The sequence below is a fragment of the Cupressus sempervirens genome, chromosome 3 (genome assembly GCF_028749045.1).
Source record: "Cupressus sempervirens isolate cs-2001-9-10 chromosome 3, ASM2874904v1, whole genome shotgun sequence".
NCBI classification, from domain to species: domain Eukaryota; kingdom Viridiplantae; phylum Streptophyta; class Pinopsida; order Cupressales; family Cupressaceae; genus Cupressus; species Cupressus sempervirens.
Window position 1 is genome coordinate 857,026,505 of NC_143120.1, and position 17,008 is coordinate 857,043,512.

Here is a 17,008-nt window from a genome sequence, read left to right on the forward strand (position 1 = left end):
AAGCATATCCAATATCTTTGAACTGACTAAACAACTCCTTTGCCAATACAATTCATTTGAAGCTCACAACACATCAATCCTCATCAATCTCTACTTTGATCAAAATATATTTGCATTAAAGTTCGCTTATACAATAATTATCTGCATTGGATTTCACTTACAAGTTAACATAACAAAAATAATCTCACGGATGGTTACAACCAAGGAAACAACCTTTCCTTTACACCATGTCCTAAAGCAAGTATTGAGCCGACCTTGAGGCTTTCCTAATTTACAATAATAATATAGGACATTCTTAAGATATTACAATACACGTTTAATTATGATTATACACTTTTTCAAGATTATCAACAAATTGTCTACTCACAATCTTCATAACTTTGCACATGTTGAACATTTGATTATGCCCTCTTAACCAAGGTATCTCTGTCATGTTTTCCACCTTTGTCTAAGTCCACTTAACCCAATTTCATCTCTATGAGAAGATAGAATCAAAACATTAGCACCCGCTTTCCAAAAGCATTGTTTGAAAGTTGCCTTAAGTAAATCCTTCATAACTTGATCTAGTCTTCATATTTCTATACGCGCTTGGAGCTGTAGCATCTAGACATGCTGATGAACATGTCCTCAAGTGTGCATAAGCTGATACTCAATTCTCAAACCCCGCTAAACACTTTTTCCTTCTCAGCTACTCTTCAAGGAATAACAAGTATATTGACATCAATGACAAACACTATCATGAATGCAACACATAAGCTCTAAGTAATGTTTCTAGCATTGCTAACATTCTTTACTTTTAATTCCTCCTTATGAAGTAATTTCTCGATCAAGCTGGAGAGCTTTATTGATTAAAGTGACTTTATATAGTCATTTTATAAAGTCACTTTATGAAAATGACTTAAATGCACTTTAACCCCCTTTACTTCATGTCATTAAGTCATTTAATATAATTAATATTATTAAAGTTAAACTTGCTTATTTTTAATAACTTACATTAGTAAGCCCCTGATATAGTTCACAAGAATAATCCATCCACTTTCCAAGTATAGATATGATGCCAACTGATCAACTTGGTGACTTACTATAAATAGTAAGTATGAGCAAAGCACCCAAGTGTGAATCAAAGTGTCATGAATGATCTCCAGAAGGCACAGCACAAATAAAATACGACATTGAACTGAAAAAGTACCATAATTTGGGGACTTACAGGTTATCTCTAAATGGGGGGATTTTTAAGTAGTAGGTTTTGGTCTTCCGTTCTGGCTTTCTAGCATGTATGCTCAAGAGGAGTTTGTATCGGTCTCATGTTAGTGCTTAAAAATGTTTGTATTGGTCTTATTTTGTTCCTTGTACAAGCATATTTTTTGGAGTGACTTGCCATAATGTCCCCTTTTGAGGTTGGTATCTTGATTTAGCCCTGAATTAGTAATTGTAATTTAAAATAAGAATTATAATAATTTATAAATATGTATTTACCAAAATTCAAGATATTTCATTGTAAGTATTCAAAGTAAAAGAATTAATTAGTAGATAGAATTTATCTTAGGTAATTAGATGATCTGTGAATCGTAAAGGCAACTTGGTCATGATGATTAGTTGTTTATAGAATTGTATGTAGCCTTTGTTGAGCATTGGAAGATTATTGACAAGGGAGTTTGTTGAATTGGAATTGCTCTCAAACAGAGTAACGAGACTTTCTGCGATTCGGGCGAGTCAACTTACCTCGGCCGGGTTAAAATGACCTGTGACCCTGACTTGACAGGTCAATTGGGCTGACTCGCCCGATTCGGCTAACTCGGCTAATTTTTAATTTTTGTTTTCAAAATTTTCTTAATAAATCTAAAGTTTATCTTTATACTTATGTAATCGATGTATGTTATGTATGTGATCAAATTACCCTCTATTTCATGTTGTTATTGTGTCTTTAAGCTTTATTCAATATAGGGTGCATAGAATTTTTTTAAATCCTAAAAGATCTCTAAGTTTCAAGGGTTTTGTCACTTCGCCGGGTCACAGGTGAGTCCGAGTAGGGTTACGTGTCGAGGTACCCTTGCTGAGTTCGGGCCGGGTCCGAGTCTCATTACTTTGCTCTCAAATGGTATGTTGCCATTCAGGTTTTGTTATTGATGTCAACATATGTTAAGGAGTTTTAGAGAGGAGTTTGACAGACTTAGATTCTGTATGTTACAAGCTATTGATTGGAATAGTACATGCAGTGTATGACATTACTGAGTAGACAGGTTTGTATATGTGTTGCACAATGAGTGTAGACCTTATGTCTATGGTCACAACTCTCTATGTAATGATTGGAGTAAGTTACGGATGTTTTAGTGAAGCCTGGTTGCAGGGTAATGAAAGTAAAATATGGCAAAGGTAGCTGCAGTATTTTGGGTATAACATCCTGGTGAGCTGGACTTAAGGTTTGCGAGCATGGAGCATGGTAGAATATTTGGAATAACGCATGCTTCTGGATTTGTGGGTCATTTGTTTCATGATGTAATCATTGCTAGCGTGTGGATTATTGTTCTTGAGAGACGACTCGACAGTATAGCGTGTTGATTGATTTGACGAGCATGAATAATGGATCATGGCACGTAACTTGATAATTGTAATTGTTGTATAATTATAAAAGGTGTTGTGTGCATCGTAACAGGTCAACCTAATTGTTTTTTTCATAACGTGTATAAAGAAAAGTAATTCCCTTGGTTGTATGGTATGGGAATGGAATGATTATTGTGTGCGAGCTTTGATGCAAGATATCAGAGAAGAGTTGAAGGGCTGTCAAATGCTTTGCTAGAGGTATGAGTGAAATTTGTTATCATTCCTAAGTGTACTTCTTTAGAATTGTTGAGATGAGTGTGTTGTCATCAGTCAGTTCTTTATCTAGATTTGTAGATCTTTGAGGCTGAATTTAACCTTCACATCTCAGACAGTGAATGTTCATGAAGTTGGGTTTAACCTTCTCTCTTCAAGCAATGTGCCCTAGTAGTTAGCCATTTTGTTCTCATCAAATACTAATAGGGTTGGGAACCTTTTTAAAGATGTCCAATCCTTTAACATGGACACGTGTACTAAATGTATTGTATCTACTCTAACAAGGTCAGGTCTCCTAATAGGGAAATTTTCATATTAGTGCACGATCTCGTGGATATCATCCCCATCGGGGTTTTGCCCTTAACAAGGTTTTCCTTGAGAACAAAAATGTCCATTTTATTGTATTGGCTTTCATCTTGTTATGCATCGTTATATTCGTGGTTGGTTATTTGTTTAAGAAGTATGGAGTCTACAAGTATTGTACACAACTGATTCACCGTCCCCCCTTGTGTGGTGTGGATTGTTATTAGCAGTGTAACACGGGGATGGGGGTGTGCTGTTCCAGCTTCTTTAGTGGTGCCACCAGTCCATCAACGCTCTGGTGAAAGACGGGAGGGCATCCTGACATCCCCTGAGGAGTGGGGGGACGTCTCGACATCCCCTAAGGGGACAGGGGACGGGAACAAGTCCTTCAACCTTTCAGGCGACGGCTGGGTGCCCCTGTCCAACCAAAAGGAATAAAGTTTGTTGAAAAAATATTTAAAAAAAAAATATTTTATTGGTCGTACTGAATATCATATCATGTTGGTTAATGCAATCATCTTTATGATGAAATACTTATACTTTTGATATCTATGACTATTATTATTTAATATTTATATAATAGAAGTTAGAACTCTTCCATTTGCTCATTCAAGTATTTTGAATTTTAATATATATTGTTAATTGTTCAATGTTCAATGCAATGTTCAAGTATTTAAATTTTAGTAAATTAGTATTTTACATCTTTATGTCTGATATGTCATATTGTTATACATATTTTCATAACTAGCATTTTACGTACCACATGTATAGTACATAGTATATACACCACCTCCTCCGGCCCTACCCCGCTGTCCCCCCTGCTCAGAAACCTGCCCCCCCGTCCCCCAGGGCGGTAAAACTTTGGTTAACTTATTACTAACAGCCTCAATACCCATGATGCCTTCAGGAAGTGATCTCACTACTTAGTCTCCTGCTGGGCACAACTGCTCGCATGATTCCTTCTGCACATTAGCAGCACCCAGGATATTCAATCCATATAAAATCGTCTTTACACGCTAGGCAATAGTTGTCAATATTGATGTCCATAACGCTGACGAACCTCATTAACTTTTATATTCCACGGACACAAGCTGGCTGATTGAATTATCTTTTCCTGCCACAGCTAAGAGGATGATCCTTTCGTGCATATCAGAAGTATTACAAGGTTTGCAGATTTGTATAGTTTTAAAAGGTTTGTAGATTTGCACTTGTCTGGTACTCCAGAGGCTAGTTGTCCATTCCAGTCACGAGTATTTAGCTTCTTAGCATGCGAATGTCAGATTAACTATTTGGTCGAAGGGGATAATATATCTCATTTTCAGAGCTGCTGGACTTTACAGGGCCTGAGACGTATTTGAAAACAGAAGCCATTTTGTCACCTTCAAATCAAGTAGGGAGAAAGGGAGATATTGGCTGCTGCTCTTCGTAGAATCATTCTTCAGATCAGAAAGTCACACTCCTTAATAGATCGCAATCCTTTGATCAAGCATATTATCTTTTTCTTTATGAATTGCTTAAGGATATTGATCACTTGCAAACAGAACGATGCAAATTGCTGTGCTCAAGTGTGTCGCTGCATTCACATTGTATCTAACTTGGGCAATCACGTTTTATCTCACTAGATGTTAATTTCTCCCTCTTTTGTCCCAATACTTCTATTCCATTGTCTGTAAACATCACACACTAATGACCAATTCCTAGGCTAAAAGTGTGAAATAGTCAAAGTTGGACTTACTTTTTTGAAGCTTAATTTCTTTTGTTATATATGTGATTTAGAGTGACTTCTATTCCATACCCAACATAGAAGTCATATTATTGTTTATGTGTCTCATGTAGAGCCTCTATCACTGTCTTTTATGTTTAGTTGCTGCTCAAACATATACCATTCCCCTTGTTCACTTCTTTATTACTGCTCTTACTAAATACCACTGCTAAATATGGCAATGATATATGTCTCTTTAGATTCGGGACTTGTCAGTCCATCCAAACTCAGTGCCAAGGATCCAGGGATCTTAATGATGCTGGTTTTGATGTTCTTCCAATATAGACTTTATGGAACATACAATAAAACTGTGCAAGGTTCCAATCTCTAATCCGAACATCATAGATAGATGAGATTTTCGTTCGAAATGCAAAAGCTTTGATTTGCTGTATTGAGTTTCCAGTCCACTGGTTTTTTGTGCAGATGTATTCATCTATATATCATCCCGGTGTGATGTCATTGATCAAACAGATGAATGAAGGCCTTAGGCTGGGGTCTTATGGAAGGGGGCTTTCTAAAAAATAGAGCTGGAGCTGCTTACTACTTCTCAGGAATATTTTAAAGGAGGAGGTCCCATGAATTTTTATAGTGTAATTGAGTTTAAAATTGTGAATTCTGACATTTAAGGAAGTGGTGGTGGTGCGCAAGAAAAATAAGTTAAAAAAACCATTTTCCCACCAAAATTATTTTGGAGGAAAATTCTGAAATTAAATATTTGACAAAAGGGCAAAAAGCATCCTAAGCTAGTGCAGCAATTTCTAGACCAACCCTTTTTCTATAGTCTTCCTAAAAGAGAGGAGTTCCTATTTTGAAGAAGCCTCCAAATAATTTCATAGACAAACAATTATTTTTCATGGGACCACCCTATTCCTCAAAAATAGAGCTTAAGCCCCCCTCATTGGACTCTTGCCTTAAGAGTATCGTTGATCATTTATTCCTTTTTGATGTATTTCATGATTTTTCCTTCGATGCTAACTTCCTCCATGTCATGTGGTTCTCAACTCGGGTTTATACGCGTGGGCAGTAAGGGAAGGGATGTGACTTCCCTTGAAGTGGTGAGTTTGAGTCTATATATTTTATTTGATATATATTAAAATATATATTAGATTTATAAGATAATATTTTAGTTAATATAAATTAAATTATTATTATAATGTATTTAAAGATTGTGATAATTTTATAATTATTTTATTATATTGTAATACTATTTATTTGATGTATTCCTATTTAATTTATTATTTATTTACTTGTTTAATTTTTTAAAATTATATTTAGAATTTATCATTTATTTGATTATTTTATTTATTAGGTATTATTTGTTTATGTAATGATTGTTTATTATTAGATCCTTGTAAAGTTTCTGCAAATTCTAAGTTTAAGATTGGAGATAATACATTTATTTACTGTTGCTGTTCTGATCTTCTTCTTCAAAATGTTGGAGGTAATATTCAAAATATTAAATGCTATTCTAAAACTTGTTTGTCTCTGCAATAATTCGTATAAGGCAGATTTGCTAAGGAGCAGAATGTTTATTCATTGTGTGTTCTTTATCCACAAATATACCCTATATTAATATGCACCTAAAGGGCATGTCCTTTCTAGGGACATGCCTTTCCTAGGTCGGTCTTTGACTAATTCTAAAAATCGGCGACTAAGGAGAGGACTTTAATTAGTTAACAAACTAACTAAAGTGACAATGATTTAACTCTCGATAATGCTTCTAGGAAAGCCGATTACTAATAGAATAAGCACCATTAAATATAGGCCTCTTAATCATGCAAGAATAGGTTTGTTTGATTTGTAATCAAATCAATGTGATCTATCAAAGTTACGGAATTAACAATCCCTCTTAACTTGATAATCATACTGAGAGATAACATATCTAGCATCATCAATTAAGATGAATAAGCAAAGATTGATACTCTATATCTATTTGAATCTTCTTAGCATGTGTTATCATCGAACACATGATACTAAGTCATATTACTATACCTATGATGTGACTTATCACTCATGCTAGTGACAATGATATTGCATGGAATGCAATATACATGATAAAAATGGAAAATCCTTCCTTTATCCAAGTTGTGACTCATAGGTACTAGTATTTCTATATCACAACATGATCCTGAGTTAAGATCTACCAGAACACGAGATAAACTCCAAAGAATAATAAAATTCTTCCTTTATCCAAATTGTAACTTATAAGTGTAACAATATCAACATCACAATGTGATCTTGAACTCATCTAGATCTGACAGTAGATCTCTACTATTCAACACATTATCTAAGAGATCGCCATCTCTCATAATGTCTTTCATACAAGTGTTCATTATCTCAGAGATCGTCACCTATTAAATAATGAATACAAATGGCGGAGCCCATAACAGTCAATAGCCTGACAATAACATAATTTTATTAATAATTTAAAGAATACAAAAATTTATTATTCAACCATACCAAGTCTTTTCTTGAAGTGATCTATCTTCACTCGAGATAGAGGTTTGGTAAGAATATCTACTGTCTGATCTGCAGTACAAATGTGTTCTAGTTTACAGCATTCCTGTCTATCATATCTCTAACATAATGGTAAGAAATTTCAATATGCTTGGACTTGTCATGGAAAATTGGATTCATAAAAAGCTTGATGGAACTCTGATTATCACATGAATCATCGTAGGATTCATGGCTTGACCAAATAATCCCACAAGTAAATTTCTAAGCCAAATTGCTTCCCGAGAAACCATCGCTGTTGTAATGTATTCAAATTTTGTTCAACTTTGTGCTACTGAAGACTGCTTTCTGCATATCCACGATATCATTGCTGATCTTAAATTGAAACATCTTGAAGTACTTTTTCTATCCTTAACACTTCCACCCCAATCTAAGTCTGTGAATCCATGTAAATCTAAGTCAAATTTCTCATATTTGAGCCCAAGGTTTAGAGTGCTTTGTAGGTATCTCATAATGTATTTGATTGCAACTAGGTGAATCTCCTTTGGCTCACACATAAACTGTCTTAAGGCATTAACTACATAGCAAATATCATTTCTTGTATTTACCAAATACATAAGGGACCTAATCATCTATCTGTAGAGAGTAGAATCTATTGAAGGTGATTCTGTTGCTGCTTCTTTAAGTTTATGTAGATTAGTGTCCATTTGAGAAGACATAGACTTGCAGTTCCACATTCCAAATCTCTTCAAGATATCTAATGTATACTTACCTTGATTAAGTATAATGCCATCAAAATTCTGCCTTACTTCCAGTCATAGGAAGTAATTAAGGAGTCCCAAATCTTTCATCTCAAATTCTCTGATTAGATCTTTCTTGCATTGATCTATGAGATGATCATCACCTGTTATTAGTAAATCACCAACATATAGTATCAAAATTACTATATCATCTTTATCCCTTTTATAATATAGATTTGGATCAGCTTCATTTTTGGAGAATCCTAAGTTGGTGAGATACTTATCAATTCTTTCATACCAAGCCCTTGGAGCTTGTTTAAGCCCATAGGGAGCTTTCTTAAGCCTGCAAACAAAAACTTTAAGATCATGAGTTTCAAATCCTTCAGGTTGCTCCAAATATACCTCTTCTGTAATCTTTTTATTTAGGAATGTTGTTTTTACATCCATCTAATCTACTTTCCATCCCTTTTATGCTGCAATAACTAGGACTGCTTTTGCAGAGGTGTATTTGGCAAAATGAGCAAAGGTTTCTTCATAATCAATCCCTTCTTTCTACGAAAATCCCCTGGCTACAAATCTGACTTTATATTTTTCAATGCTATCGTCAGCAGCATGCTTTATTTTAAATATCCACTTAGAAGAGACAACACATTTTCCTTTAGGTCTAGGAACAATTTCCCAAATCATAATGGATTGATATTCTTCTATCATAACATCTTTTCATTCCCAAACATCATTCTTCATAATGGATTGGTATTCTTCTGTCATAACATCTTTCCAAGATGAATGTTAAATAACATCTGAAACATTGGTTGGTTTCAATTTAGACAAATCATTCATGTTTGCTGTAGAAAAAGAAAATCTTTTGGGTCTTTTGCTTTCTAGGACTATTCCAGATGGTGCAACGAAGTCTTGTGCTTCCTCTACTGTCTTAATGGCCCAAAGTGGCCTTTTGTTAGAATCTTAAGTTTCTTCAAATTAAGATTTTGAATTTCATCTTCAATTTTTTCAATGTTCTCCCTCTGAGACTTAGATTCAATATTTCTTTTAGAACTAGGTAATAGAGAGGGTTCTTAAGAACTTAGGGCTCTTTTGAATGTTAAATCTTCTTCAAAAATTACATCTCTACTGAGTTCAATATTTTTTAGACTAGGTATGAAAATCCTACATGCTTTTAGATGTTTCACTATACCCTACAAAAATACCTTTCCTCCTGGAGGGTTCTAACTTTTTTCTTTTAGAACATGTATATATACTGGGCACGCAAAAATCCTAGGATGACTTATATTGGGTTTAACCTTAGTAAAGATTTCTTCAAGAGTTTTATCTCTAAGGTAGGAGTGAGGGCTTCTATTTTGAATATAGATAACAGTACAAGAGGCTTCTGCCCAAAGATAATATTCTAGATTTTGATCAAATATCATAGCTCTTGTAGCTTTTATAATTGTTCTATTCTTCCTTTCTGCCACCCCCGTTTTGTTGCAGGTTATAAGGAATGATATACTCCCTCTTAATTCCTGTTTCTTTACAAAGCGTTTTAAACAAATCTGAGGTGTATTCCCCTCCATTATCGGTCCTAGGAGTTTTAATTTTATGTCTTGATAAGTTTTCAGTTAAGGTTTTAAATTCTTTAAATCTCTTCAGGATTTCATCTGATTCTTTGCATTTTAAGAAGTAAATCCAAGTTTTCCTAGAGAAGTCATCTATAAAAAGTATATAATACCAGAATCCTCCAAGGGAAGGAACAAACATAGGTCCACATAAATTTGAGTGGATTAATTCCAAAACATTCTTAGTTTTTCTAGTGCTGTCATGAAATGGACTTTTGGTGTTCTTACCCAGAGCGCATCCTTTGCATATGCTTGAATGATCTTTATTTAACATAGGTAAACTAGTAACCATCTTCTCCATAGTAGATAAGGTTTTGAAATTTAGATCTCCTAATACTCTGTGCCATATTTTGTTTATATCAACAGCTTCATGAATTAAGGCTTGAATGAGACGACTAGGTTCTGAATTTAATTCATACAAATACCCCTTTCTTTGACCAATCAATTTTGCTTTATTAAATAAGGAGTTCTTAGCCCAGGTTATTACTTTATCATCCATAAATGCTACATTATGTCCATCATCTTCAAGTGTTGTAACCGAGATTATATTCCTTTTTATTCGTGGTACATAGAGTACTCCTTTGAGAAGAAGAGAACTACCTAACTTTAGTTTCAAGGTGCAATTTCCAATTCCTTTGACGAAATGTGCAGAATTATCACTGATGGTGACTTCGCCATTAACCTTTTCTGATATAGAGTCTAGTGCTTCTTTGTATCCTGTAATATGTCGAGATGATCCACTATCAATCACCCATGCTTTAGTTGAGATTTCATTTGATAGTGCCGAATATAATACACAATTCTCAAGATCATAGTTATCTTTTTCCTTAGAAATGTTTGTATAGTTCACTTGTTTAGAATTCTTAGGGCAATTAGATCTGTAGTGTCCAAACTTTTCGCATTTGAAGCATTTTATTTTGGATAGATCTTTCTTAGGTTTGTCATTCTTTTGATTACCCTTTTTCTTCTTGAAGTGCTTCTTCTTGCCTTTATAGGAATTTGTGTTAAGAACATGAAGTTCTTCTCTTCAATTTCCAACTTTCCCCCTTTCATAAGTTTTCTAGATTCTTCCTGAAGACGGTCTCCTTTAAGTCTTTTATAGTTAGGAAGTTTGTCTCTGGCAGTTAGTCCTTGTGCGAATATTTCCCATGAATCTGGTAATCCATCTATAGCGATTAGTGTTAGTTCTGTGTCATTAATGATGGTTCCTATACTTGCAAGTTCATCTGTTAGACTGGCAACCCTTAGGAAGTAAGAATTCATCGATTCTCCTTTCTTTATTTGTGTATGATTTAGTTGCCTTTTCAGTGTGAGAACTCTAGTTGCATTGTTAACCTCATATGCATTTAATAATGCATTCATCATATCATATGTTGTTTGATGTTTCATTAGCATGTGTACTATATCATTTTTCACTCCATCTAATATGATCCGCATGACTTTCCTGTTTCCTTTACTCCAGATAGTTTTATGAGGTTCAACAACAAGTTGTCTAGATGATGAATCAACAAATTGTTTTACATCATTTTCTTCAAGAATCATCATGATTATTAATTTCCAAGCATCAAAGTGTTCTTTCCCATCAAACCTGTCCTCGGGTCTGATTGTGTATGCCATTGAAGATAGGAGGATGATGCTAGATATATATTAAGTTTAATTATTTAATTTGCAGAGCCTAGGTTCGACAACTAGGCTCTGATACCTTGTAAAGTGTTTGCAAATTCTAAGTTTTAGATCTGAGATAATACCTTTCTTTATTGTTTCTGTTATGATCTTCTTCTTCTTCAAAATGTAGGATGTAATCTTTAGAATATTAGATGCTATTCTGAAACTTGTTTGTCTCTGCAATAATTCGTATAGGGCAGATTTGCTAAGGAGTAGATTGTTTATTCATTATGTGTTCTTTATCCACAAGTATACCCTATATAATATGGACCTAAAGGGCATGTCCCTAGAAGGGACGTGCCCTTTCCTAGTTCGGCCTCTAACTAATTCTAAAAATCAGTGATTAAGGAGAGGACTTTATTTAGTTAACAAACTAACTAAAGATTTAACTCTCGATAATGCTTCTAGGAAAGCCTATTACTAATAGAATAAGTGCCATTAAATATAGGCCTCCAAATCATCTAAGAACAAGTTTATTCGATTTGTAATCAGATCAGTTTGATCTATCCAAGTTACGAAATTAACAATCCTATTTAAAATAGGTACGATGTAACTAGGGTATCAACTTAGAGATGAAGTGTGCAATTTAGAAGAATCTTTTAAAAATTCTTGTAGGACCAATATGTCACTAATACACTGATGATAATAATCTTTTTCGAATGTACCATGTTGTAATGCCCCCTTCTTCGACATAGGAGCTATTGATTTCCTCTAGCCTACTCTTGGGTTCCCCTAGGCTAATTGATGCTTGGTTAGGGGTCTCTACATTCGTGTGGAGCACGATTCCATTTTTTTGTCTTTTGATAGTAGTGGGCATTCTAGTTGGTGGCAACACTTTTTTGTAGTTTGGGCCTTCTAGGTTGTTCTCTACATTTCTTGGAGGACCATATCTATTTTTAATAGATCACCGATTTAGCACCCACCATCTTTTTTCAACCTCTATATCTTCTTGGCTTAATCAATGCCACTTATCAGTTATTGGTGCCTTGGTGATATTCTATACAATATGATTGGGATTGTTTTAGTTATTACACTAAAGTAATGCTATATTATTTACTTGTTTGTTTTAATTAATTAAAGTATCTTTATGTTCCTCAAGTTGGACAATTAGGGAATGGTACTTGAACTTGTGCTTTTTTAAATTATAAAAGGCATTTGGAGGGAAATAATTTTTTTTTCTTTTTCAAGTCAAATTGCTCTTTCCTCCCTATGACTATATAAAGGGGATCTTGGCTCTGATTTGTATGGTTCACAACTGTGAGATGATGTTTGAGTGGAATAAGAGTTCTTCTAAGAGTTGACTAAGTATGCAAAACCTCATGAAAGGGTACTAGTTTTGGTGATGAAAGATCCATCCTAGGTGGTTGAATGATTTCATGCTTGAATCACTAGTGTTTTCATGGAGTTGTTTATCCGAGGTTTTTCACAAATAAGAAAATTTAAGTTATTTGATTACAGGGTTTATGGGTTGTTTTTTGGTAGTGTTTAAGAGATTTGGTGGTTTTTCCAAGTTCTTCAGTTGAGATTTCAACAAGACCACACCCTTGACCCCCACAACATGTTGTAACTTCATTATTGCTTCTAAATTTGCTTGGACAATTGTTTAAATAAACTTTCACTCATTACGAGGGGATAGGTCCTCTTGTATTCATAAGCACTCACCAGGTACCTCATATGTATACGGGTTATGATACCATAAACACTAAATCAATTGGTTCATTTTTGTTTTTATGTCTTAACCCTTCTATTTTCATAGGCAATGTGTGACTTACACTTAAAGGCCTTTCAACTCATGTTAAGTCTTAATGAAAATAAATATTTCTTACATTCAAGCAACTTAGAGGTCTTACATGTTTAAATAACCATCATTTTAGGCCAAAATAAGTTAGCATTTAGGGGTTGTCCATAAAAAATCAAGTAGGGGTACCAATTCATGATAGAGAAAAAAGAAAACAGTAAATGACAAGCTTCTTTGTTTAGGTAGAAAGACCCCTTTGCTGGAAGACATGAAAGTGAAACATTCATGAGAGGAGGTTAGCATTCAATGGGAAGGCACCACTAAATTATAATCTTAGCCAATCAAGGATGCTCATAGGACATTCATGAATCAACAAAAACCTATTGTAAAGTAGGTCAACCCTAACAATCAAGAAAACAATATCATGCCATGTGTCATTTAACCCTTTGCATACACTTTACAAAGTCCTTGGAGTTTGCACTAAAATTAAACTCTAGGCTTACTGCATGGCCAAAGATGTGCATGTGTGATATTCCAAAGATATGTATATATGCAATATCACACAGTTATAACATTTGAGCATACAAACAACATATAAGATTCAACAATCTACCAAAAAATCTAGCAACTAAAAGAACAAAAATATATTCAACTCTCAATTAGACTATAGATATGGTTCCATTTTGACTGTGGATAAACCTCATGTCTCTTATACATGAAATCTATGGCTTTAAAAATATATCATAGATTTGTACCAACATGTAACCAAATGTACAAAGATGAATCCAAAAGTTGGTAGGTTCTTAATCAACTCTCCAACCAATTTCTTTCATTGTGTAGATGCAAAATTTATAAAGTGCATTAGACTCATAATGCTAGAGCCATTCATGACATGACTTAGGAAAATAACCATGATCTTATAGAACATTCCATACCATAGTTCGATTGTCATACCACAAATCCACCGCAAATATTTGAGAACTAAAAAAGAATGTCTATCATGCAAGCAACTTATACCATTCAATTTCTTTCATTGTGTAGATGCAAAATTAATAAAGTGCATTGGACTAATAATACTAGAGCCATTCATGACATGACTTAGGAAAATGACCATGATCTTATATAACATTCCATACCATAGTTCGACTGTCATATTGCAAATCCACCACAAATATTTGAGAACTAAATAGGAATGTCTATCATGCAAGCAACTTATACCATTATCCTTTTGCAGCTTCTCTTAGAACTTGTGCAAACATATAGGCAATGCTATCACCTTGTCGATGGTTGGTTGGATCTCTTTAGGGGCTTCTTGGTGGTGGTTTCTACAAAAGTGCTTGGAGTATTTCTTATCATGTTTGGTTTAAAATCCTCATCTTCAATTTTTGTTTTGTTTTTTTTCTTGATTTTAATAAGAAGTGAGGGAAAAATTTATGTCTTCAAGAAAGACGTGATTGCATCTTAAGAACATGAGCACAAAGGAAGAGTAAAATGAACCATCTAAAAATATGAATCTAGGTTTGAATTAAAAGCGTCGAATTCCTTGGACTAAGATGGAGAGGATCTCATAGAAATAAAATAAAATAATGGAGAGCAAATAATTATAAATTTCTTTAACAATGAAACCCAAAATAGAACATTTGCGAAGGATAAATAAAATATAATTAAGAAACCTATTTGTCACTTAAATTTTTTCATTTTTGATTTAAAGTTGAAGATCAACACAAGTTCCAACTTTATACTTTCCATAGAAAATCAATAGGAAAAAAATGCCATCACAAATATGCAACTATGTGAGGGTTTTGATAGGACAATGACTAAATAACCAAAATCAATTTGAAACCATGATCAAATTAATTAAGCAAAGAAGATATTGAAAAAACATGTTATGCTACTACATGTTTGTGGTATATTACAAGGGAAATATAAATGCTTTTTAAAAATCTTTGATATTACTGATTTTACAAATAATTATCTTGAAGGCCTTATATTGATCTTTGTATTCTTGATTTTATTGAATAATTTTCATTGTAGAATGACTACTTTATTTACTATTCTAGTAATTTTCATCTTTTTATATCTGAAACAGATGAGATGAAAGGAGTTAAGTTTTTTGTACTTTTATAGTGTGTCGCAATCATTTTTTTTAATCATATTTATGAGATTATTTTTCCTACCTATGGATGAGCTTCTCTTGTAAGTGTAGTTGAAGCTTTTGGTAATCATGTAGTTTTAGTGGTTGATCTCTTTATATACTTTTAGATAAATTTCATACCATATTACATTTGTTTTTTTTTTAATGCTTTTTTGAATTGCAAAGGAAATTAAAAACTTCATGAATTGCTTTCCAACTTAATTTCCTTGATTCTGGCATTTTCTTTAAAGACAATTTTTTTTGTAATAGTTGCATGGAACGTAAATTAGGTAATACTTGATTTGTCATTTTTGGCATTATACTAATTTTTTTTTCAAGAGAATTGATTGAGCGTATGACAATTGTTATTGCTAATGTTTTAGGTTTTAAGATATAAATGTTTCAATGGATAACATGTGTCATGATCATTTTGTGTGATAGGAAGTAAATTATTTGCATGGATGTAATTGTAGCATACATTGTAAACACAATAAATAAAAGAAAAGTAAATAGGGTTTTAGCTTTTAACATATTAAATGTATTGGTTATAGATGACAAAGAATGAATATGCTTATGTAAGATTGGTTAGTGGCAAGGAATGAGTACTTATGGTCTGAATGTTAGAAATTGCACTTGATAATTGCATCATGTTTCTCATGAGTGCAATAGGAAAATGATATAGATGCATGAAAAGTTTGTGGCTTTAAAGTCATTATTAACTTATATGTAAAAAATTCTAGCAATGCATTTTTTGTACACAATAATTAAGGATTATTTATGTTCAATGAAAGTCAAAAATTTATGGACAAATTTTAACCTTTTGAACGACATTTGTTGGTTAGTGCATGCATGCGAGCAAAAGGATGAACATGCAAGGTTTAAAATTATGGTCATCTAAGTTTGTTATGATTATTGCACAGATTGTCGGCCTTGCGAAAGAACGTTCTTGCCAAATGCTACGGAGGAGATGTTAGTCGAAAGCGAAAGCTCTTGGACAAGCAAAAGGAAGGTAAGAAGCGGATGAAACGAATTGGATCAGTGGATATACCTCAAGAGGCTTTTCATGAGTTGCTTAAGGTCTCATAAATTCAAAGTTTAAGATCCTACTAGTATATTAGAGCTCCATTGGAAATTTAACAAAATTTAACAAACTTTTGAACTTGATGAAAATTAAAATTTTGAGGTCATCAATTCTGAAATCTGTAGTTCATGCTTGTGTTCTACTATGATGAAAATTTTAATGTAAGCTCTCAAATCTTTTATAAAATAACTAATAGTTGTAATTAAATGTTGAGATATTTGAAGTTCATTTGATGGAAATATCCTTATCACACATATGGTTCATTTTCTGAATTATATGTATCATTCTAATATAAGTCAAGTATTTTGAATAAGCTATGATAAGTGAGAACTAGGTATATTTCAAGACATCTTTTTTGTGAACATTACTTTGTGTATTCACAAGAGCTTTTAAGAGCTTTTAGACAATTAGTATATTCTGTTCTACCAATTCAATTGCATTTAAAACCTTTTAAAAAATTGTATATTCACCATCTTTAGGGATCGATAATTTTTATATATTTATTGTTGCTTAATAACTTTGAATGGTTGCATGGTAGTTGTTAACAACATTTGTTGCAAATATTGGTTTGTGGTTGCAATATTCACTTTTATAAATGTATCAAAGGGTAATTTATTTTGAGACCATTAGTTTATAACAATCTTAAATTACATGAATATTGATTTTGGAAATATCTAAATAGTATGTATGATATTTCGTAAACTTGA

At 33.3% G+C, this 17,008-nt stretch overlaps 1 protein-coding gene across 1 annotated transcript in view; it reads left to right on the forward strand.

Annotated features, from left to right (window-relative positions):
• Positions 1 to 16,540, forward strand: part of LOC149569483 (Small GTP-binding protein) — a 144,596-nt gene extending 128,056 nt beyond the window's left edge. Inside the window, exon 11 of the mRNA XM_089822181.1 lies at positions 16,141 to 16,540. Within this exon, the coding sequence (XP_089678307.1) occupies positions 16,141 to 16,306 (166 nt within the window). The 3' untranslated portion in view covers positions 16,307 to 16,540. The remainder of the gene's footprint in view (positions 1 to 16,140) is intronic.
• The last annotated feature ends 468 nt before the right edge of the window (positions 16,541 to 17,008 follow it).